Source organism: Elgaria multicarinata, chromosome 5 (assembly GCF_023053635.1).
Source record: "Elgaria multicarinata webbii isolate HBS135686 ecotype San Diego chromosome 5, rElgMul1.1.pri, whole genome shotgun sequence".
In the NCBI taxonomy this organism is placed as follows: Eukaryota; Metazoa; Chordata; class Lepidosauria; order Squamata; family Anguidae; genus Elgaria; species Elgaria multicarinata.
The window spans coordinates 71,095,119-71,119,035 of record NC_086175.1 but is presented as its reverse complement, the minus strand read 5'-3'; the positions used below and the strand labels follow the sequence as shown (position 1 = coordinate 71,119,035).

At 42.0% G+C, this 23,917-nt stretch overlaps 1 protein-coding gene across 3 annotated transcripts in view; it reads right to left on the bottom strand.

The window, feature by feature from the left end:
- The window catches only part of DSCAM (DS cell adhesion molecule), a 365,261-nt gene that overhangs the window by 175,599 nt on the left and 165,745 nt on the right, over window positions 1–23,917 (bottom strand). For all 3 annotated transcript variants that reach the window (XM_063127558.1, XM_063127556.1, XM_063127559.1), the window contains 5 exons: window positions 11,324–11,470; window positions 8,882–9,160; window positions 6,064–6,339; window positions 1,235–1,531; window positions 42–317 (listed from right to left, as the gene is read on the bottom strand). In XM_063127558.1, the coding sequence (XP_062983628.1) occupies window positions 42–317; window positions 1,235–1,531; window positions 6,064–6,339; window positions 8,882–9,160; window positions 11,324–11,470 (1,275 nt within the window). The remainder of the gene's footprint in view (window positions 1–41; window positions 318–1,234; window positions 1,532–6,063; window positions 6,340–8,881; window positions 9,161–11,323; window positions 11,471–23,917) is intronic.

Sequence of the window (23,917 nt, the reverse complement as noted above, 5' to 3'; positions counted from 1 at the left end):
CGACTCTACAGACACTACTTTCATTTTCATGCATGCTTTACCTTTTACAGTCACATGCACACTCTGGCTGGTGGACAGCTGGGGCTGAACCAAAACGTTGCATGTGTATTCACCCTCATCCACCTCCTTCTGTACATCTGAGAGCTTCAGTGTTCCATTGTTTTCAAATGCTACTTGACGATGGTTAAAAGGAAGCAGGTTAGAATTCTTGTACCACTTGATTGAGTAATATGGATAACCAATGACACGACAGTGAATGAAGGTATCCCGCCCTGCTATTGCTGTGATATTTTTCATTGGTCGAATGCTTGCTGGACCTGCAAAAGTAAAAGTAAACTCTTGAAAATAATATAAGGGTGTGTTTAATAAATATTAATTTCTTCTAAATACAGGGAGGGTCTATCTAATTAATTTTTGCTTTCTAGTTTCTCTTCCACAACCTGGCACTTTTCAGAAGTGTTGGACTACAATTCATATAATCCCCAACCTACATGCCCAAGCTGGCAGGGGATGCTGGGAGCTGTAGTCCAACACATCAAGTAGGCACTAGGTTGGTAAAGGCTGTGGTAGCTCTGGAGCAGACATGTTAATTAACCGTTCTGCTATGTGATTCCATCACTGGAACACTCATGTGATAAAAAGCTGTGCGGAAGGCTGATGAAGATTTAATTCATGCCAGGTATTTGGGGTGGGAGAGGGAAACCTATTCCAAACCAGTACCCTGGTATTTATGAAATCACTGAGACAGTGAATGTTTACTTTGATTTACACATATATCATGATTACTAGTATGTCACACAGAACTACAAATATAAAATGCAGTATTTTATACATGGGTATCTACAATGAATGTAGGATCTACAAAGGAAGAGGAAGACATGCAAGCAAAATGAAAATAAAATCAGATCTACATAGTTTTTTGGGGTGGGCTGAATTGATTAGTACAGTGAACAGCTATATAATAGATTGGCAGCATAAGCCTATGCATGTTTACTTAGAAATAAGTCCCATCAATGGTACTTACTCCAATGAAATTTTGCATAGGATTGCAGCCTATGTAATATATTACACTTCCTACGTGAGATTACAGAGAAAAATGGAGACAGCATTTTAAAAAAAAAGTCATTCTTAGCGTTCCATGACAAAGCTCATAGCATGCAATGATCTTCTCCTTTACTACAATGAGGTTTTGTTTGTTTGTTTGTTTGTTTGGAGGAGCTGATTTGACAAGCACCTCTTACGTTTATTCGAGCCTGGTACAGGACGACTCCAGCAGAGTTGTTGGCAGTACAGCGATAGACCCCGCCATCTCGGACCTGAGTGCTGGAGATGTTCAGGTAACTGACCACGTTCCCTTCGGAGGTGATGATCTGGCTGATCCGGTGGTTACCATCTTTGACGATGGGATCTTCATCCAATGTCCACGTGATTGTCGGGAGAGGGGTGCCCTTCACATTGCACATCAAGGAAACACCCTCTCCTGGACTGACCACCTTCTCGCTGAAGGCAGAAATTATTTTGGGAGTTCCATCTGTAGAAGAAAAAGACTCTTAAATAAACTATATGCATATATAGGAAATGCAAGACACAAGCATTTTGAGAAGAAGGGGGGAAACCCTCTAGCCCCTGTGGTTCAAGACAAAAACAAGTTTAATTAAGAATGATTCAGCTTTCTAGGTTGTTCTGTCATAGTTTTACAGGTATCTATGTTGTTTTAATTATTCTGTATAGTTGTCGTTTGAATTCTAAGTATTTCAATTGTATTTGTTATTAGTTAGAATGGCAGGGTATAAATCCTAAAAATAAATAAGTCACTAAAATAAAACCCCTCTCAAGAATTCACATTCACGTGAACTGTTCACGTTTTGGTACCTGTGAGTACTGAATGAGTGATGGGGTTTCCAAGAATGTGTCCAGCTAGACTTGACCCTACAGGTTGATGTGCAGCCATGCTCCTGGACAATGCATTATCAGTGGCCATTTCTACACCTCCCTTTTTTCCAGGGATCGTCCCGGGATCATCCCTGTGCATGCAAATGACACACAGGGGATCCTGGGAGCAGGCAGGGACGATACCTCCATTTTCCTGGGATAATCCTGTCTGAAGGGGCCTAAGTGTGGACTGAAATACATGTGAAGGGGTGCCTCCATGGAGCTTTCCGTGGAGGGAGGCCTATGCATGTATGTCTATATGCGTTTAGACCTCCTTCAGGCTGACACCCATTATGCACCAGTTGGGGGCATAGCTAGCACACACATCAACAACTAGGAGGCAGAGCTAACTGGTCATATTCAGGACCCACAGCTGCTGAACAACTGAAGATGAGAGCTTAGGTTGCACAGCACAGGGACGCATTTTGCTTAAGTGATGTAGTAGCACTGGATGCCTTGACTGAGCCAGTGATAGGTATCACTGGCATAGGGGGTTAAGGGGTTATATAAAAGGCATAGGGGGTTATATAAAAGGTGATCAAGAGCACAATTTCTAGCAAGAGCTTTGTAAAATTGAATTTGTGCAGAACTCTGCATGCACTCTTGCTCATACAACCACATCTACTTGTTGTACCAGCAGCTTGCAGAGGAGAGTGCATCAGGACTGGACATGAACAAAGGTCTTTGCGTTTTAAAATCTTTTCAGAAATCTGCATGTCTAAAGTTAACCAGGAAAGACCCACATCACCTGTTATCTCTTTTAGGCCACACTTCAAAAGTAGTGTACAGGAAGGATTGAAATATCATTGGGACCTTGGACCTTCCAGTTCCTAGATATAATTAATCTCGCTGCTGTCAGCAAATTTGTTATCAATTCTTTAATTTCCTTATCGTATTATTATCATATTGAAGAATGGTATAAGGAAATTTGGGATATTGCCATTAATGATAAATTGACATGTAATATAAAAGTAAGAAGAGGCATAACAAATACGAATGAATTTGAGGGAATTTGGAAACAGTTCCTATTATATGTGTTCTCTAAGGGAAGTGGAAAACCACCACCAGAAGAAGTAATGAGATTTTGGAAGCAGGAATAGATCCCAAAGGGTGAAGGGGAGCAATTGTATTGTATTGTATTGTTTGATTATGAATATTGATAAATTACAAATGTTAACAGTTGAGCAAATTTATGTAATATTTTCTTTCTTTCTTTTTGATTGATTGTTTTAATGTAAAATTGATGTAATTTAATTTGTGTTAATAAAAAGAAAAAAAGAAAAAAAAGAAATATAATTGGAACCTGACAGTGCAAAGGTCTCATTCCAAATCTAGCTCACAAGCTGCCCAAAGGATCTATTTAGTGACTGCATGTGCACTAAGCCTAGATTGCATTAAAAGCATTATGATGGTCAACCACTCAGGGCAGCTCTATCCTTCAAAACTGCAGTGGGAAACACCATTATTATACTGGAGTTTCCCTCTGGAAAAACAAAATCAAAAGCAATCTAGGGAAAGACGCCAGCTGAGATCTAATGCGGAAGGATAGTGGTTGACTGTTAAGAGCTCAAAGTACCTTTTGAATACATAGGTGCACTCTGCACATTCTGTGGAAGCTCAGGCTGACAACTAACTCACGGCCCTCTGGAATTGCTTGAGCTCTGGTTTTATTTCAGCTCAGCTCGGGAATAGACTGAAGCCACAGATCTTGTTACGCAAAAGTGGTGCTGAAATCACAAGCACCAAACATCCACAGGAGTGTGACGGAGTCCTCCATCCGCTTGGCACCATGATCCGCAAGGGGCATCCACGTTTTGGTATTTTTTGCACAGTGAAACATGTAAATGCGTCAGCAGAAGCATTTGGCTGGATGTATCAATCCAGTCATTCACTTCCTTTCCCACTCTCACAATGCTAAAAAGTGAGGCAGTAGTATACCAAAAAGTTTGTATGCCTGCATCTCCCCTCGCCCCAAGAAAACACACATCCGGAACACTTCCCACCTTCTCCCTCTGCATTAAGCAATGTCATCTCTCAGAAGACAAAAAGTGACATCCTTTTTATCCTGAATGGAAACTAACATATGACCAATAAATCAGGGAATGTGCTCAGTCTGCACCTCTGCCTCCCCCCACCCCGCTCCTTTCTTAATTCAAGTGACAGGCTTTTTGGAGATGAAAGCAGACATCATTTTCCCAGCGAGACACGAGTGTCTTTGAAATCTTCCCTGCTGTCATTCTCTGATAACCGGCACTCTCTTGGCATCATTATAGATTATCAATATGCTCTTTAGGCTTCCTTAGTCACAGGAGATGGTTGCCGAGGTAACTAGGTCCAGGCAGGTAATCGCTCCTGGTTCTCCCCCCACCCGACCCCTGCATGACGATTCTAAAAATTGTGGCCAAGCCAGGCCTGCACTATATAGCCTCATTAGCTCTAGACAAGTTATTGCATTCCTCACTTGATTATTATGTGGCACGTGGCATCAGTTTCTTATTATGATGGGCCATAGCTTCAAGAGATATCCAATATAACCAGAAAAGCGATGTCTGGGGTGAAAAATACAGAACAGCCCACAGGAACTTCTTTCTTCTTGCATTGTAAAATATATTTCAATCCTCTATTTCTGGAGGACAGATACTAGGGATGGAGAAGAATTCCATTCCAATTTGTTAGATATCAGAACTTGCCTCATTCACACACACACACACCAAATGCAAGTGCATTCTTTGGGCAAAGCTTGCATATTCCTGAGCTTGTAACTGCATCCACACCTAAAAAAAGATACTATAGAGCTGGAAAAAGTGCAGGAAAGGGCAACTAAAATGATTAAGGGGCTGGAGCATCTCCACTATGAAGGAAGGTTACAACAACTGGGATTGTTTAGCTTGGAAAAAAGAAGGCTAAGAGGAGACATGATAGAGGTGTACAAAATTATGCATGGTGCGGAGAATGTGGATAGGAAGACCTTTTTCTCCCTATCTCAAAATACTAGAACCCTGGGTCATCTCATGAAGCTGATTGGTGGGAGATCCAGGACAAATAAAAGGAAGTACTTCTTCACACAGTGCATAGTTAAATTATGGAACTCACCACCACAAGATGTAATGATGGCCACTAATTTGGATGGCTATAAAAGGGGGTTGGATAAATTCCTGGAGGCAAAGGCTATCAATGGCTACTAGCTCTGATGGTTATGTGCTATCTCGAGTATTCAAGACAGTAAGCCTGTGTGCACCAGTTTCTGAGGAACATGGGTGGGAGGCTGCTGTTGCACCATGTCCTACTTGTTCATCCCTGGCCGCTGGCTGGTTGGCCACTGTGTGAACAGAGTGCTGGACTAGATGGACCCTTGGTCTGATCCAGCAGGGCTCTTCTTTTGTTCTTATGTGTTCATTGGTGGTGGTGGAGGGGGGAAGCATACTAAAAAAAATTTACATTATAGAAAATAAATATGATTTTCTTTTTTTCTTTCTTTTATTGCATTTCTATACTGCCCAATAGCCAAAGTATTAGGCTGCTGACACCAAACCAGTGAGATTCTGTGAGAAATTTTTTCTGCCTAGTCTGCTGCCCTCACTAAGCTTCCTGCATGCAAAACCGATATGCAAGAAGTACCGTATTTCTTCGATTGTAAGACACCATCGATTGTAAGACGCACACTAATTTCAATACCACCAACAGAAAAAAAAACCCTAAGACCACCCGCGATTCTAAGACGCACCCCATTTTTAGAGATGTTTATATGGGGGGAAAAGTGTGTCTTAGAATCGAAGAAATAGGGTAGATGAATATGTTCATTCAGCATATTTCTGGCTTTTTATCTACCTATTCTAGTTTTTCATCTTTTCATCTACCACCTTGAAAACATATTTAACTGTTCAAAATTGAACAGAAAACATGACATAATTGGAACATAGTTTTTTTAATAACTGAGGATGGATCACTTCACTTTGGAGGCCAATTTGATATCCTTTGTCCAGGCTCCACCTCATATCAGCCCACCTACTTCAGGTATTGTTTCCTTCCCAGACGTGCTCAGCCAAGGTATAACCACAATGTACATTTTTATACAAAATGCTTCAAAGGTAGACAGGTAGACAGCATGCACTAAAATGGACAATGACTGACCTTCTAGCACCACTTGAACATAGTCTTGTGCAGACATCTTGTCCTTGCGTACAAAACACTGGTACGCCCCACCATCGCTTTTGGCCATGCCGTCCATAATAAGGGTCTCATGATTGATCCCAATGATCCTCACATTGTTCCCAGTGTTGATGACTTCACCATTCCGGTACCAAAAGAGTTCAGGGTCTTCAGTTCCAGTCACACTGCAGGACAGGGACACTTGACTGCCGACACTGCTCTTAACTTTCCGTGGACTAATTGTGGCTTTTAGGGGCTCTAAAAGAGTCAAGAGAAAAGGAAGGAGGCAAATAAGAAATTGCCCTTTAAAATAAAGAACAGCACAAATAGGTGAGCCCATATTAGAAATATGGCACAGTGAACAGAGTAGGAGATGACCCAAGCATACAGTGGGCATGTACCAGGGGGTTGCAGTCAATTGTGCCTTCCTCAGAACTGGCTCTAGGCTTTTGTGAGGCCTTCAGAAAGAGGCCCTAGGGACCCATTTGGTCCCTAGACAAATGCAGGGGCTGGGGGGTGGAGAGAAAGAATGTCCATGTGGATGTCCCATGTGCTTTCACTTACCATTCCATAACCATAACCAGCCTGAAAACATCTGAGAGTAGGGGAAGGGGCTTCGAAGGCAAAAGCTGTTACTTCCTCATAGCACATCTCAGTTGATCTGGATGTCAGGAGAAATTTCTTAACAGTCAGACAATGGAGACCACTGCCTAGTGAGGTAGTGGTCTTTCTGTTGCTAGAGATGTTCAAGCACACACTGGACAGCCATTTCTCAGGAATGCTTTAAGCTGGATTTCTGCCCTGAGCAGAGTATTTGACTCAGTGGCCTAAATGCCCCCTTCCAACTCTATGATTTGATGACTGAGGTTGCACCGAAGATTCCTGATATGGATGGGAAATCCCAATGATAATAGGAACCCAAGTGTGCTGTGAATGGCTGCATGGAAGAGAGCAGTTTGGGTGTCACCAGAGGACTATTGAGGAGTTCTTATTTGCACAGAAAGAGGGAGAAGTAGGGATGTGGATGTTTGTTTGGGGGCTGTATTGAAATTTAATTTTTGCTTGTACAATATGCAGGCATACCCCGTTCAGGGCCCTGAATGTAAGTGCAAGCATATGTGCACCAACAATATTTGCAAATGATCAAACACATTCCCGATTCCCAGTTCAGTTTGGCAAATCTCCTAATTTGCACAAATTTCCACAATGGGCTGAATTAGTCCTACTTTAGTCTATGAAGGAAATTTGCACAAATTTCAGAAAATTTGTGCAAATTTTGAGAGATCTGTGCAAATCTCCCATTCAATCACTGCAAAGGAAGCAAGAATCGCAAAGGCAAATGGGAATCCGGCACAATACGAGCAGTGAGACAATGCTTGGACAATCCTAGCGATCTCAAATATTGCTCATTCACATATCCCTAGCTACCTCCACCACTCCTGTTACCAGCCCCATTATTCTCATGTACCTTGTACTCATGCACTCAGCCAATTGCGTTCATAGGTTCTCTATGCAAATTACAACCCTGATCATGCAGGTTTCCAAATTGTTCAGCAGGCTGAATCACAAGTACAGCAGGCTCTGCTGCAGACATCTGCCCTCCATATCATTTCCATTTTCCTTTTATTTCCAGCATGTAGGGTGAGGTAGGACTGATGAGGGAGCACCCACTTTTCCTTTGCATGATTCTAATTGCATAAGGCAAACAATGCCTGCATATTACTCAGTGGAGAACTGTCACCTTTGTTGGCAGTGACTTTGAAAAAGAATTGCACAGTAAAAACATGTCTGCCCCATGCTACAGCCTCCTGGAGCATGTCCCCAAACATTTAGATATGTTTCTCTCTGCTGTTCATGCATTGAAAACACAATCTATAGTTCAACAGTGGGGTAGTTGCCAAAAATATGATTATATCATAAAGTGTGAAGTGACTCTTATTCTGGGTCATTGTCAGCAGTGCCACCAACAACAGACAATTGGATCAGAGGAACACCATTTAAATAAAGAATGGGGGGATCATACAAGGATAAAACAGCAATTTCCCGCTGACTCTGGTGTAAAAAAGAACTGTACTTATTTTCTCCAGGTTTAACCTTCTCCTTTGTTCTTGATTTCAATGTGGGAATAAAACAATTATATTAAGCTACAATCCTATACACTAGGGTGGGGAACCTCAGGCCCAGGGGCCCAATCTGGCCCTCCTGGCATTCCAATCCAGCCCTCTGGATTTCCCCAGCTAGCCACAACAGCTTCCCTTGGCTCCACCACCTCTCCCCTCAGCCAATCATTTGCTGGTTTCCCAGGTTTTATGCAATTTCCCCCATTCTAAAAAAATTAAATGCTTCTCCTAAGGATTTATTTATTTATTTATTGCATTTTATACCACCCAATAGCTGAAGCTCTCTGGGTAGTTACTGGCAGAGAGACCTTTAAGCTTACTGTGCTGGAATTTTTGGTATTTTGGTCCCACCCTTTCTGCCTTTGGCCCCATTCACAACTCAAATGAGCCCGCCCCACCACAGAGAACTTTCTGAAATTGAATTCAGCCTGTGGGCTGAAAGGTTTGACAGATCTACTATACACACTTATCTGGGAAGAGCTCCCATTGAACTCAGTGGGTGGCATTTCTGAGTAAACTTGCCTAAGATTGCACTGGAGGATACCCATGTTCCCACTTGTTTCCATGGTTTTCCTACTCAATGAGACCAACATTCCACATGCCTGCCCCGTGCATTTGACATGATTGCATCCACAACAAGTTCCTATGTGATATATCCCAACATTCTATGATCCACTTACGTTTGACGTGCAAGCGGCCTATCACTTCAGCTGTACCGTAATTGTTCCACACTTCACACACATAGTTGCCTGAGTCTGATGGGCGTGTGTTTTCGATCAGCAGGCCTGTCACTGTGGGCCGGAACCTGCTGTCCGGCTCCCAGGGAACATTGTCCTTCAGCCAGCGGTACTTTGGTGCTGGGTGACCAGATGCTTTGCAAGGCAGCTCCACTCGCTGTCCTGCCATGGCTTTACGGTGTTCAAACCCATCCAGAATAGATGGAGCCGAGTTTGCTGGGTCTAGAAAGGAATATAGGTCTACCTTAGGGCTGCCATGTTTGGTTAATGGATCAGTTAGATAACTAATTACATGAAAATTACACATGAACTTGGTTATAAGGTTATGATACTTAATGCCAGAAAAATTACATAGAAGAAATAAAAACTTAGATAATAAATGCTTTATTATCTAAATAGTCAAGGGTAGGGAGTCAAGGGTAGTGAGCTTCTTCCACATCTGGAGCTTATCTGAAAAGGCAATTGTTCTTAGATTAAGAGGACAGCAGAGAAAATAACAGAATCTGCTTTATTGTTGAGAAACACAAGAAAATGCTTGCACAATACAGAGAATTAATGTTCTTGCACGATTGTAGCTGTGAGAATAAGTTACTCAAATCCAAGAATCCAAGTGCATTCTTCAGGTGTTCATTGGTACCTATTTGATACATTACCTAAGGACAGTGGCTCCCAACCCTGGGTTACTAGATGCCAGAGTACTACATCTCCCATAATCTCCAACATTGATCAAGCTGGCTGGGGATGATAAGAGTTGTATCCAAACACCATCTGGGTAATCAGTATTAGAACAATCCTATAATATCTTTATCTACTACTAATCCATAATAAATTCTATAATAAATAATAACGCTTCCAAAATCAAGCATGATGTCAGAGACAAGACATAGGTATGTTCCTGATGACCTCAAATATTGGCTGAGTACTAAGACCAAAAAGCAATAAGAGCAGCCCATAACATAAAAAATAAACAGAAAACCAAATGGTAAAAATCAGCAATAGATGAGTATTATAGTATACATTTAGAATTATACTATTTATACCCAGTTTTTACTTCTTGGGGGCAACAAAGTATAATAGCTATCTCAGATGTTTTACCTTGCAATCAAATAGGTTTCACTTTTTTAAAGAATGTTTCTTTAAAGCCATAACTGCATTAAGATGGCTATGTGCTACCTCCAGTATCAGAGGTGGTAAATCTATATTCACCAGTTGCTGTTGCACCTGTGTCCTGCTTGTGGGTTCCTCGTTGACAGCTGGTTGGCCACTGTACAAACAGGGTGCTGGACTAGATGGACCCTTGGTCTGATCCTGCATGTCTCTTCTTATGTTCTTAAGATAGCAACAAGCAAAGTTGGTATCTTTAGATGGTTATTTCATGTATATTATGTATTTGTTTTTACTGTATTTTTTTAACCATTGTAAGCCATTTTCCATTTCTTTTTTAAAAAAATTTTAATGCAAGTTTTTAAACAAACAAACAAAACAAATGGATTTGGCTTCTGAAACACAGTGGTTCAATTGACTCCAGATGCTCAAATTCATAGAGGGATATCTTGATCTCGCCCAGCCTCATCCAAACTGCTCCCCCCTAGATGTACTGGATTACAACGGCATGGCCATTGGTCACACTGGCAGGGGATGATAGAATTTGTAGTCCAACACATCTGGAGGGCACCAGTTTGGGGAAAGCTATAGCACACTCTCTTTCAAGAAAAAATGTGAAATCACACCACCTTGTCCCAGGGCATGTTAGACTGCAACAGGTCATTAGTACAATTCTGATTTGTAGGAATGCGGAGTTCACGACTCAGTGGATTTTCTCCATGTGTAACATCATGAATAGCACTTTCTGGATGTGCATGCTCTTTTTTCCAAGTAGCATGCAATCATCTCAGTGTAGTCAGAGACCCCCTGTACAAGTATATCACACTTTTAAAGGCCTTTTTAGAAATTCACTTTACTGCTTTTTTTTTAACCAACACTCCCATTTCCCCTTTGCCATAGGGTTGATAGCCAACACTTCCTCTAATGTGTGACATATTTATGGATGCCCTTAGCAAGTGATGTGCATTACAGCAATTGTTAAACAGATTGGTGTCTCTAAGGATGTCTACCTACAGCTGAACAAATATACTAAACACTATTCAGTTATAATAAATGTAAGTGAAGTGACTTCTAAAAGGCTAGTTCCAGCCTAGACAGAAGCACTTAATTTTAATTTAATTTAATTAATTACATTTATATACTGCCCCACAGCCGAAGCTCTCTGGGTGGTTCACAAAAGCTAAAAATAGTAAACATTAAAAGTATACAAAATTTAAAAACCATCAGAGACATAAAAACAACAGTATAAACACTTGTATTTAAGAAAGAATAATTTCATACCTGATACAAAAAGTCTAGCACTGTTGCTCTGTCGTGTTTCTCCAGTGTATCTGTGCCGTGTGATACATCGGTAATTATACAATCCATCTTCATTCTGTACATCTATAATATACAAGGCTCCCCTGGATGTGATGAGAAATCTAGATCCTGAAAGACATAAGAATATGAAGAGCTTTATAAATCTGAAAAAGCTTTATAATTCTCCTACACTGAAGAATTGCACAATTTCTAACACCAAGGTTACACTCGGTTACCAAAGATTGTGCTTTTTAAAATTTAAATGATCAGTGTGTCACTACCTATTTTTAACTCAAGTGCATTTCCTAAAGAAGTATAATTTAAAACAAACACAAAAATGTGCACACTATACCGTGGAGTTGCTTGAGAAACATATAATTAATTCAGTATTCATCAGCCTAGATAACACGAAGATATTTTAAATAAAATGGAAGCAAGAAATGAAATTACTCATTAAATGTGAGTCAGCTAGTGAAAAATACAAAAGCATATTATTTTATGTTAGCATTGAACCCAAGGATGAGATATATCATAATTACATGGGCTGATATCCATAATTACATATGATGATATGAATAATAAAACAGTATCAGACTCATTTTACACCCCCGAAAAGAAAGAAAAAGAAAAGAAAAGTTTGGAATTAGAATGTGAAGTGGAAAAGGCCAAGGATACTTAAGTTAAACTTTGTATATGACATTCATATCCCATCTTTTTTCCAAAGTTGGTAGTTATCCAATGTTATTCTCACAACAACTGTGACGTAGGTTATGCTGAAAAAAAGTGACTGTTCCATAGCCACACAGTGAGTTCTATATGGATTTGAACCTGGGTTCCCTTGCCCTACACATCATCCATGAAACAGCTCTGGAAATATTCAAGAAGGAAGGAACAAAAGGATGCTTTGTAAACAAAAGCCCTGTGCAGATATTCAATCTGTGTACAAGTAAATGTAGGTGTGTGCTGGTGGGAGGCTGTAGGATTGTATCTACTTCCCCTGCCCCTAAACTCCACACATAGACCCTAATGCACCCTGGTTCTGATAAAATAATATTTAACCTTCAAAAGTGGAGGATACAGATCTCTTGATCACAGCCTAGATATAAAGTTTTCTGTACAGACAGGACTTTGAATGCTGGTGGTTGGGACCACTGGTCTGAGCCACTATGCCCCTCCCCATTCATACACAGATTGAAATCTGCTCAAAAGGCTTACATAGATAAAAGCAAGGTTATAACATGAAAGCATGGAAATTTCTCGCAAGTTGAAAACATTTTTCTTAAGCCTGTAACTATGAACAAAGGTTGTACCAGTGAAGGCTGGTGGCTCTTTTGTCAGTGGGGCAGTGAATCCGCTCCAGGTTTCAGTCAGAACTCTAAAGGAGATATCCACGGTGCTTCTACCTCTTTTAGAGCGCTGACTGGTTCTGACTGAAACCCAGGGCAGATTTACTCCCCACTGGCATCAGAGGTACCAGCCTCCACTGGTTTGTACTATGGCTTAATTAACTTGCAAATATGTAAATATGTAAGCCGGGGCTGCGGAACATCTAGCAGGGTCCGTGGCTTTTTGCGGCTACTCGCTTATTCGCGAGTAGCCGGGAAAAGCCATGGACTGGGCACAGCGCTCGGGCCGGGGGGGATCCCGGGGGGGAGAGGGGTGGGGGGGAAGGCCGTACCCGGCAGGAGAGGGGGGAAGGCCAGACATCAGGGATGGAGCCAAGGGAAGGAGAGCCGGGGACAAGGCATCGAGGATGGTGCGGGGGGGAAGGCTGGACATCGGGGACGGGGTGAGGGAAGGAGAGTCAGGGACAAGGCATCGAGGATGGCGTGGGGGGGGGAAAGCCGGGCATCGAGGATGGCACGGGGGGGGGAAAGCCGGGCATCGGGGATGGGGGGAGGACGGGTGAGCGAGGGGGGAGGGGGTCATCGGGCATTGGGGGGAATCAGGGGCAGGGGGAGTGGGGGGGCTTTATTGTTTAAAAAAGAAGACTTACCTTCTCCGGCGCACATGTTCCCTTTTAAAAAAAATGGCCGACGCTACGGGGCTTCCCGTTGCCCCATCGCGTCGTGCGTGTAGAAGCCGGCGACGGCACGCGCTAGCTCTAGCACGCCGTCGCCCCTCCTCCCTGCCGGCTTATCCAGCACGTCTAGCAAGCCCCTAAGTTTGAGACAGGAGAGTGAATAGAAGTAGTGTCAAGATTTTATATTGACTCTCCCACCCTTAACCTCACCTCAGTCAGTATCCATCTCGTCTCCTACAGTGATCCCTCCTCCTAGGATTCTAGGGAATTGTGTGAGGGTGAAATGGTGGGATGCTGAACAGAATAAAACAGGAGTTTTATTCTTTCTATTTAAAATATTTGTATACCACATACTGCCTGTGGCAGTCAACAGATATTAAACACAATAAAATAACAACATCACAAAGAAAACAGTGGTATTATAATCATTTCAGTAGCCATCTTAAAGGAGGGAGGGAAATGGCTGCAGTTTCAAATAGGATCAAATGCCTGAGTGAACAGTAAGACTTTTAACAGGTACCTAAAACATGCCTGGAAAAGTGCCCAAATAACAGATAGAAGGAACCAGAAAAATAATAAAGCCTTAGCCTAACCAAGTACAAGGCAGAAACATGATGACATATTGTGGAACTGGGTATGTAGAATTCCTTATAACTAAGGATGCAGAAGACAAAACATTAAAAGGGGAGGGGGAGCCTTTACATAAGGAAAATTCATTGCCAAAAAAAAAAAAAAAGGTAAAATTTTGTACATAAACTAGTAATTATGGTTGCAGCTTTAAAAGCTTGCATCTTTCCTTATTTTTCTTAATAGATACTATACATTACATAATGCTTGAACAACCAGGTCCTTGAACACATAAAATGCAAGAGACAGAAAAGATGATGGAAAAAATAGAAGGGGGAAACCTATATAATTTCTGATGGAGAGCATTTTCATTAAAACCGACAGCTTGTCAAGTATGACAAAACCCAAGTGTTGAATATTCTGGGTGCTGTACTTCAAAAAGTATTTAGAAAGCCACATGGATGGAAAAGGTATTTATTATCCTGTTTATCTTGGAAGTGTTTTATTCCCCAAGCAAATTTCACCTAATCACTCTTGATTTGCAATAACAAAATCCATTTCTTAACTTGTCTACATCACAGACTAAAAAAGATTTTAAAAAAGAAAAGCTACACTCGCCCTCTCCGCCCCAGATAAATAAGTTTATTTGCCTCTTTGCTATTTGTAAGCATGAAGAGAAGATGGCAAAACTATCCAACCGCCAGCTGTACAAAATAATACATTCCAAACAACACTGTTTAGATATGCCTTGTTTTTATAAGAATCTGGGGATAATGTTATGGCCCTGGGTTCTTCCCCGGATCAGATTTAACTTGATCTAGAGAAGCACTACTTTTTTCCTTATCTCACCCACAGTTTAGGGATAAAGGGAGAATGAAAAGAGATTGAGAGAAAGGAAGGAGAAGGGGAGAAGACCTCCCGCTCTCAACAGCCACTAGCACAGCCAACGGAGCAGAAGACGAGGTATGTTGGGGGAACATGGACCAGAATCAAATGAGTTCCGATTTCTATGAGTCCAATTTGCAGATTCCAAAGCAGACCTGTTTTTCCCAAGTCACAGGGATCCTGTGGACTTCCAGACTGTGTGTGTGTGTGTTTTTACTTTCTGGAATTTTACACAAAGGCTAATTGTACAAAAATACTGAAAGTGTACATTTCCCCCATAGAATAAACTACCATGAACATATATATTTGGGAGAATTTGTGCATTTTGGGGGAGAGACGCATTTTCACAAGTGAGAATTTGTGCAAAGTCAGGAAATTGGAAAATTCATCAATAACCAGACAATGAAATGCAAGACACCTGACAACCCATGAAACAGAGACAGAATGGGTTTTACAAAAATCAGGACATCCCTAAAGCAGAGAAAGGCAGGTAAGAGAGACAGTTGGGAAGGGAGCCACCGCTATAGCAGTTGCTGCCCAACCCAGCAATTGTTGTTCCAGGTCAGAGGGCTTGGGGGCTCATAGGCTGTGGGACTCATGGTGAAAGAAGCAATTGCAAGTACAAGTAGGGTGCAATCTTATGCATATTTAGATAGAGAAAGGCCTAAAACTTCCACCATGTCCCTCGGCCACACTGCTGGGGCATGATGGGAATTGCAGGCCTTTTTCTATCTAAATCTGCATAGGACTTGCCTTTAGAGTACTCAGAACTTTTTTCCTGAGAGTTTTGATTGTAATTGCCAGTCCCAATCTGAAGTAAGCCTGGAAGAGTTTTGGTCTTCTCTCCTTTGCTTCTGCAGAGCTCCCCCGCCGTTTGTCAGCTGGATAAGCTGTTCTAAGCATGAGTTCTGATAGCCTGTATCCTGGCTCAAGTCAGGTGAGCTTCACTGGCGTCCCCTCTCTTTTGAACCTGAGGGGTGGGATTCAAACGTGATATCGAGACTGTGGCTAAAAGGGGGAGTCCAAAGCTTATTGGATAGTCAGAATGTGTTTGAGTGATGAATTATACTGAGGCATGTGCTTGATGGACTATTGATAATATTTGGCCAACAAAATACTGAACTGTTGAGAGTTTGAGAGAAAAACAGAGGTTGTTAAAGCAGAATTAGCAGGAGCCCTACTAACTTTCACCTAATGAGTGCCATCAGGGCAGGATTTTGGAGGCAATTTGGGGGCAATTCTGAGCAGAATGAGCAGGAGGGCCCCAAAATGCAACAAAGCTGATTCACCACATATTGAAGCAAGTGAAGTGATACTCACTGCCAACAGAACAGGAGCTCCACCACTTCTGTAAGACAATTAAGTCCACAGTCTAAAATTATCTAACTACCCCACTGCTTTCAACACTATCTTTCTTGACTAAGGGGGTGGGGGCTTATTCTTTCTTTCTTTTCCTTGGCAGGGTTCTTATGAACTTTTTTAATGACATCATTTAACTTTAGCTTTAACATTGCCAAGTGTTCCCTTAGTGTGGCTACCCAGTAGCCAGAGTAATTAGTAATAACGAATGTTATCATATGCAACTTTTTCAGTACTATCCATTCACTTGTATAATAGTAAAGATTAAAATAAAAATTTACAGGACATAGTAATAAAGTTAGAAGAAGTCTGGCTATGTACCCTCTTATACAATAATAATAATAATAATAATAATAATAATAATAATAATAATAATAGCATTTGAACATTGTCCAGCAAAATTAGCAAAAACAGAATATTTTTAGAGTGTAACATTAAGTACATTTTACCGGACTCCGAGCTTTTCTGCCACGGCAGTCACACTGTTTTTCTCTGAATATGGGTGAGGTTAGTCTCCAGAAGGCTTAAAAGCATCATATTTGATTTCCACTTAGCTCATGGTTTATGTTATTACAGTCTAAATTAGGTTGATATAAATTAGGAGAACAGATGGCTCCTTTAACCAGATGCCAAACCGTTAACACCCACACAAACCCTTATCAGCTGTACCTGTCGCTTCCAGCTTTCAAGATGGTCTTTGCTAGCAAGGTCTGTAGAGTTTTCCTCTCCTGGATGCACAGGATATTTTGAATACCCAGCTGCTTTGACAGAGATCTTTCTAAAAAGATGGCAGCATGATGGGACTCTGGGGGGAAATGCAGCACTGAAATCTCACTATGGAGTGGGGAAACCCTTTACAGTCCAGGGCCACATTGCCTTGGTAGAATCTCTTAGGAGCTGCATGTTGTTACCAGGTGGAGCCAGGCCCAAAAGCCACTCCCTTTCTGCTGCCCCATTTTCTCTGTCTCTGACACCCAACCCTCTCGCCCCTCTTTTCCCCAGTGGGCTGCCAGCAAAGGGACAGATCACTCTTGTCAGAGATCTGAACTGATAAATTCCAGAAGGGTTTTGAAATTGAGCTAAGGGCTGCAAGGGTCCCTGGGGCCAGATGCTGCCCGTCCCTGATATAGGGAGAAAAAACTTGCTAGCAAAGGCAAATTTTATGCTGCTGATTCTGACCCCGGTACTGTGTGGCATCTTTGTAGTATTGCTTTCATACATACATTTATTAACTGTCCTAGTTGTTACCTTAGAAAAGGGAGTGAACAAAAAGGTTATTTAAATTAATAAACAACTTTTCAAACTATAAAAATGAATTTAATTTAGAGACACAATATCCTATGCTCTAGTGCTGGGAGCTTGCTCCAACTCTCTGTTCCAGGACAGCGACAGCCATTGGTGCTGCTATACTGGTGCTGGAAAAAGTATCTTATGCAGTAGTGCCATCATTCCAGGGGCATTTCTGGGTAGGAAAGGGTTTGAGGTCATTCTCGGATTCTAACAATCTCCCTGCTTGGCAGGATCTCAATCCTGCTAGTGGGGGCACAAGAAAATTACAACAGTGCAAGCTGGATAGCCCTGATTGTCCTAGTAGAAGCAGTATTTGCAGTACTGATAGTTAGGTCAGGATATTAAGATAGCTATTTGCATTGCCACCGCACATGCAGAAGTAGGTGCTACACACTTCCTAACATTTGCCAACTCCTTTCCAGATTGAGGGACTGTCCTGGCTAAGGTGTGGCCCAGGTGGGGAGGGAAGCAACCAGTCACTTGGGCACCTGAGTGGGCCCTGGTAGAAGGAAGTTATGACTGACAAAGCAAGGATCACATTCAGGTAGCACTTACATTGCATAAACAAGAAAAGAAACTGACAGCACCTTGGACAGCATTCTGAAGGACTTGCAAGGCTGGGCAGTTCCTCCTGGGAGGAGCTGTTGTTACAGCAAGGGACTAAGCAACTGAGGGCTGAAGTAGGCTGCTCAGAAGCTCCACCTCTCACTAGGTACTGACTGAAATTTTAAAGGGCCCATGTTCATTTCTGTAGCTTTGAGCTCCTATGCAGCAGAGGGACCTGGTTGTCTTTGGAAGAGCCATTCTTGAAGGCTGAGGTTTATGGGAAGGCCAAGTTCTTCGGTGTGGGGAATGCATCAGGGGGTTCCTGAGGGTCCTCCCTAAAGTGGGGTGACCAGGATCTCATTGGGCTCAGGTGTTCTTTGGGGAGATGCTAAGCCTCCAGACCTAGGGCAATGACACATACTTGTGATTTTAAGTGATGTGTGGCAGAAGAAAACCAAACAGGGTGCTGTTTCTCTCATTGTGTGAAAGAAGAGGCTGCACCTGCAGGTTCTCTCCATGCACTGTTGGTTCCAGGGTTTGGAGGGCCTTTGGGAAAGGCAGCATCGTTGCTCCCTCTCTTTCAGTATGGGCCCACCTCCTTCTTCCTGCAATTGTCACCAGTTGCTCCTGTTGTCTCTCCGGCTTGCCCTGCTTGCTTGCCAAGGTGAAAAATGGCCAGTGAGTAGCAAGCAGGTGGCAGACGCTCCTTCTCCTCCTCCTTGCTGCCACCCTCTCTGAGCCAGAAGGGAAGGAGCAAGGGACAATAGGGACAAGCAGCCGGAGGAAGGGAGCTCTTGGCAGTGGGGCCTCTGCAGAGGTGTGAGCCTTGGCAGGTGTTCAGCCTTGCCAACCCATGATGGCAGCACTGTCATTGTTAACTCATTGTTAACACAGGAAATTGAACTATATTTCTTAGGTCCTTTTTCTTACCTACCAGCACTGTCCTCATGTCATACAGTTGCAAAAGACAAAAGGGGATTGTCTATTCTGCCATACATAGGCTAGGCTCAACACCAAACCAAACGATGTTGTTCTGCTCTGGAGACTAAATTCTGAAAGTAGTGTAGTGCGGTGAAATCTTTAACACTTAAGGGAGCAGTCCAACACAAGTTCAGACAGCAAAAATCATACAACTCTCAGAATTTCCCTTGCTGGCTGAGGAATGCCAGGTGTTGTCAGATTATATTATTATTATTATTATTATTATTATTATTATTATTATTATTATTATTATTTTGTTGTCTAAACATACATACGATTGTGCCCTTAACAAATTTTCACGCAATACCTTTTTTCACTGGGGAATCATCACATATGCATTGTAACTCCAATAACTCACAATAGCATGGGCATCATGAGGTTTCCACCTTGCCAGGACCTATTTCCTTCCACAGATCCAAGGGATTGGCTCCCCTGTATCCAGAAGAGATTGCCTTGACATCTTTGGACTCTGGCCATGAGGACACGCACATGCCGCAGCCACTCCCACAGTGCTGCAGTGCTAAAACCCTGTGTTAGACCTATGAAATTAGATATGTTTAAGAACAAATATATATGTACCTTAATCTGCCTCAGTTTCCTCTGCATCTGTGATGAACCTGCTTTCTTCAGACTGTGGCTTTGCATTCTTCAGCCATCTGCCTGCCTGCTTCAAGTTGCCAGTTTTGCAGCCTATACACTATAACTCCCACCACCATCATGAGTGTAATTGTAGATTATCCAGACCTGTTCACATCAATCTAGCCAATGCCTTTCTTATTCCCAATACAAAGAAAGCTGCTGAGTTTTAATATCACCAGTTTTAAGAAGGTTAAACAGGGTTCACCATGGAAGCTGCCTGAAGGATTAAACTGGACTCTTTCAGGGATTTTTGACCAATTATTTCTTTATAAAGAAGATTATAAATAGCTGTCCTAATGGCGACTGCCAGTGGAGGCTGGTGGCTCCAATGTCAGTGGGGCACTGAATCCTTTCTGGGTTTCAGTCAAAACCTGTCAGAACGCTAAAGGAGCTCTCCAAGTTGCTGAGCACCATCCCCCCAAATGGGTTCAGCACTTTGGATAGCTCCTTTAGAGTTCTGTCAGAAAGCCAGACAAGGTTTATAGCCCCACTGACATCGGAGTCAACAGCCTCCACATTACAGATAAACCCATGGGTTAATTCCCCCAGTCCCATGGACTGATATTGGGGAAACTCATGCATTCCCCCCCACCCAGAAGCAAAGTATGTGTGCAAAATACATTCATATTATGTTTCTTGTTATGCAAGAGAAAGACAGCATGTCTCCTGGATAGCAACACTTAAGAGGATAACACCATTAAGCATTAGCCTGCATGGGTCAGCAAATCAACATTACTTCATATGCAAGTCCTACAAGGACTAGTACAGCTGATTAGGATAAATCATAGCCTAATGCACACATCGCTACAGATGCCTTATTGTAAGTAACTACATATAATCAATACCACGTTTCAGTAATTAGAGTTGCCACAGCTTCATAACCCCATGCATTTTAAATTCACTGATTTCTTAGCTCTTTGGATCACTTTGCTGGTAACCACTGAGGTAATGAAGCAACTGATGTTAGTTAAAGAGACTGATGGGGGAAGGGGGAGGTTTAGGGCCCATTTTTCCTCATTTGAAAAAGCCTCTCAAATTGCTTGCATGTCATAAAAAAGAAACCTCCTTGGTGCTATGCACGGCAGATAATGAATAATACTTGAAGCTGGTGGTATAACTACATACTCATGCTGGGTGTATACCAGTGAATGCTGGTGGCTCTGATGTCAGTGGGGCTGTGAATCTGCTCCAGGTTTCAGTCAGAACCAGTCAGAACTCTAAAGCACCTATCCAAGGCATGGATAGCTCCTTTAATGTTCTGACTGGTTCTGAACTGAAAGTCAGAGTGGTTTCACTGCCCCACTGACATCAGAGCCACCAGCATTCATTGATGTACACACACCCCTACCCCACCTCCCACCCCCTGCAATGAGGGGGGGCGGGCGGTTGGAGCACTAAAAAGTCCATTCAACCGACTAACAAGTCGCTATGCCGACCTGGATGGAGGCGGAGAACTGCCCCGTCCCCCCTTTCATCGTCAAGACTCCATTAGCACACAACCCCAATGAAGGAAAAAACAAGAGGGGAAAATAATCCAGACTTTCCCCCACACCAAAATAAAACACAACAAGGGGGGAAGGGGCAAGATGAGTGCAGGACAGGGATGACTGCAAATCCACATACCAGGAATGGCAAGTGTGTGAAAAATCGGTAATGTGATGGAGCTCAGCTTCTGTTGGCACAGTTTGCTGAATACACATGGGTCAAGATGCAGCTTTGTACTGCAAGCCCACTCCCCCAATAATATGCAATAAAATGGCCATAAGTTCATGCATAAAATATGCAATAGCATTTTTAGGATTGCCTTTTTTTCCCCCAAAGAAGTTTTGCCTTCTAACTTTGGCAATGTAATTAAAATCCAGTGACAGCTGCAGCATTTAAAAGAAGTCCATGGAAGAGGGAATTAGACTTGCCTGCGAAGAAAGGCAGTGATGTTAGCAGTGTCAACATTTTACACGCTTAAGAAGGGCATTTATGTAAGAAAGCATCCCCTGTATGCATGTCTGCATCCTTAATGTTTCAGTGCATATGATAAATAATGCAAAGTCCCCGTGTGTGATAAAATATGCATGCAATATATTATACATGAATTGAGCTTTAAGTATGGGCAAAACTGTTAACACACAGGCAGCTGTGGAAGCAAAGTTCAGCTATCTGAAATCCTTTAATGAAAATGGGGACCATGCAAGGAAATACTCAGCCTCATTTGCTGATCTGTTAATTCAGAATTTCTAATACACAGAACAACTAAATAGTTTGGGTATTTGTGAAGCTGCAATCCTATACATACTTAAGGCTGTAGTCCTGTACATGCTTAGCTGGAAGTGAGTCTGACTGAGCTCCATACAACATCCCAAATAGATGTGCATAGGATTGCACTGTAAATGAAACAAGGATTGATAGTGAACAATTAAGGAAAAGCAGAGGGAGGAGAATGGAAAAAAAAGGTTTAAAGGATACTTTTAAAAAGTATTAGGTACACGTGTGTATATTCTGGCTATGTGTTGAAAAGTATGTTATTCTTTAACATACTTGTTCTTTAAATATTACAAGGACTTCAATAGAGGTGTAGGGCTGGAAAGAGGTGACCTCTACAAAAGAGATTAACAGAAAGATTAAATTGCACCAGACTAAAGATGGGTATAATGTCCCCAAATCAGCTGTTATCTTTGACCCACTCAGCAAGTTGGAACAGCTAAGGAAATAATTGGGATATCATTTAGGCCAGACCCTATTTTTAAAGATTCAGTCCTGCTACTTCCAAATATTCTTACTAGATTAGTCCATGTAATATGAACTCCGAACGACACTGCATTCCAGAGGTCTACGTCTATTAAAACAAACCAAAAGGGGTCAAACAAATGAACTAGGCATTATGGTCCTCAGGAAAGAAAACGTTCAACAATTACTCAAGGCCAACATTGGGATCTGAAATATTCTTTTGGCAACCTGCTCCTATGCCTCCCTAGCAGGGGTGGGGGTGGGGGTGAAAGAATATTGGCACCTTCACAATGATTGACTGTGCAGCCCGATCATTTGCCAAGCATTATTAAAAGCTCCCTGATATCACTCCAGTGCATTGCCCTTTACAAGCCATCAGCCATCAATTCAAGCCGTCAAACGTGATTACCAGCATTCTTACTGACGCCACTTCCAAGCCATTAGTCTGATCGAAAAGCTGTGTCTTTGTTCCCAAGCGTACGTAAATCTACCATACTACCACGGCTTCCACATTACATGGCAACTCATTATATGCCAGACTAGCATTTACAGTGTTAATGCTCTGCATTAAATGATATTTGTCAAAGCAATGTTATATTAAGGTGGGGTGGGGTGATATCTGAGGAAAGTTTGCCGTGTTGCAGTTCATTTACTGCAATAGGACTTAAACAGGGGAGACTCGGTTTCAAATTCAATTGCAGGTGAACGGCTGCAAAATGTGGGCTCTTGTCCCATGCACAGGGCAGATATGCTATTCAAAAAGAGGAGAACAGGATTGCTTGAGCCCATAATGAGCTATATGGTGCATGAGAAAGAATTCTTATGGAAGCCCAAAGTATGCGTAAAAACAAACATATTAGCTCTCTGCAGTTGTTGGAAATCAACGTGTAAGCAGAAAGCAGCACTGAGCTTGTTAGCTAGGCCCAACATCATGTGCCTGAGGATGTGTGAATCAGCAAAATTCAAGCTCATTGAAGTTTTCTGAATTCCACCTTGAAGCTCATTCAAGAATTGTGACCGTGGGGGCTATTAGTCCAAGAGCCAGAACAGGATTTATTTACCCCAGCGAGTGCAAAAGCTTAGTGAATATTTTTTGTTTATACATGATATAAATGTCTCAGAAAAGTGAGTCTTACAAAATTCCAGTGGTGGGGGGCTGCGTGATGACATCATCAACATGGCTGCCACGCTATCATGTACTTGCCACATTTAAATATGCATAACTTCTCACCCGTTTATGCTACAGAGATTATTTCCCCCCCCCCCGAAATGTTTCAAATTTAATGACAAATACTTTTTGTAATTACACATTTTTCTTAACTCCATTAGTTTTGGAGATACTTTCATTTAAACGTATAAAATTAGTGTTCACATTGGTTATGTGTGACGTTTAACCTTGATTTACTCAAAAACTATATGACTTTTGAAAGAATACTCAATAACAAAAAAGTTGCATTTTTTAATGAGGATTAAGAAAATGTATAATAACATGGGGTTTACCCCAACACTTACGGAATTATGAGTGATATCTCGTTACACGACACTTTCTCAGGGTTGTATGATTG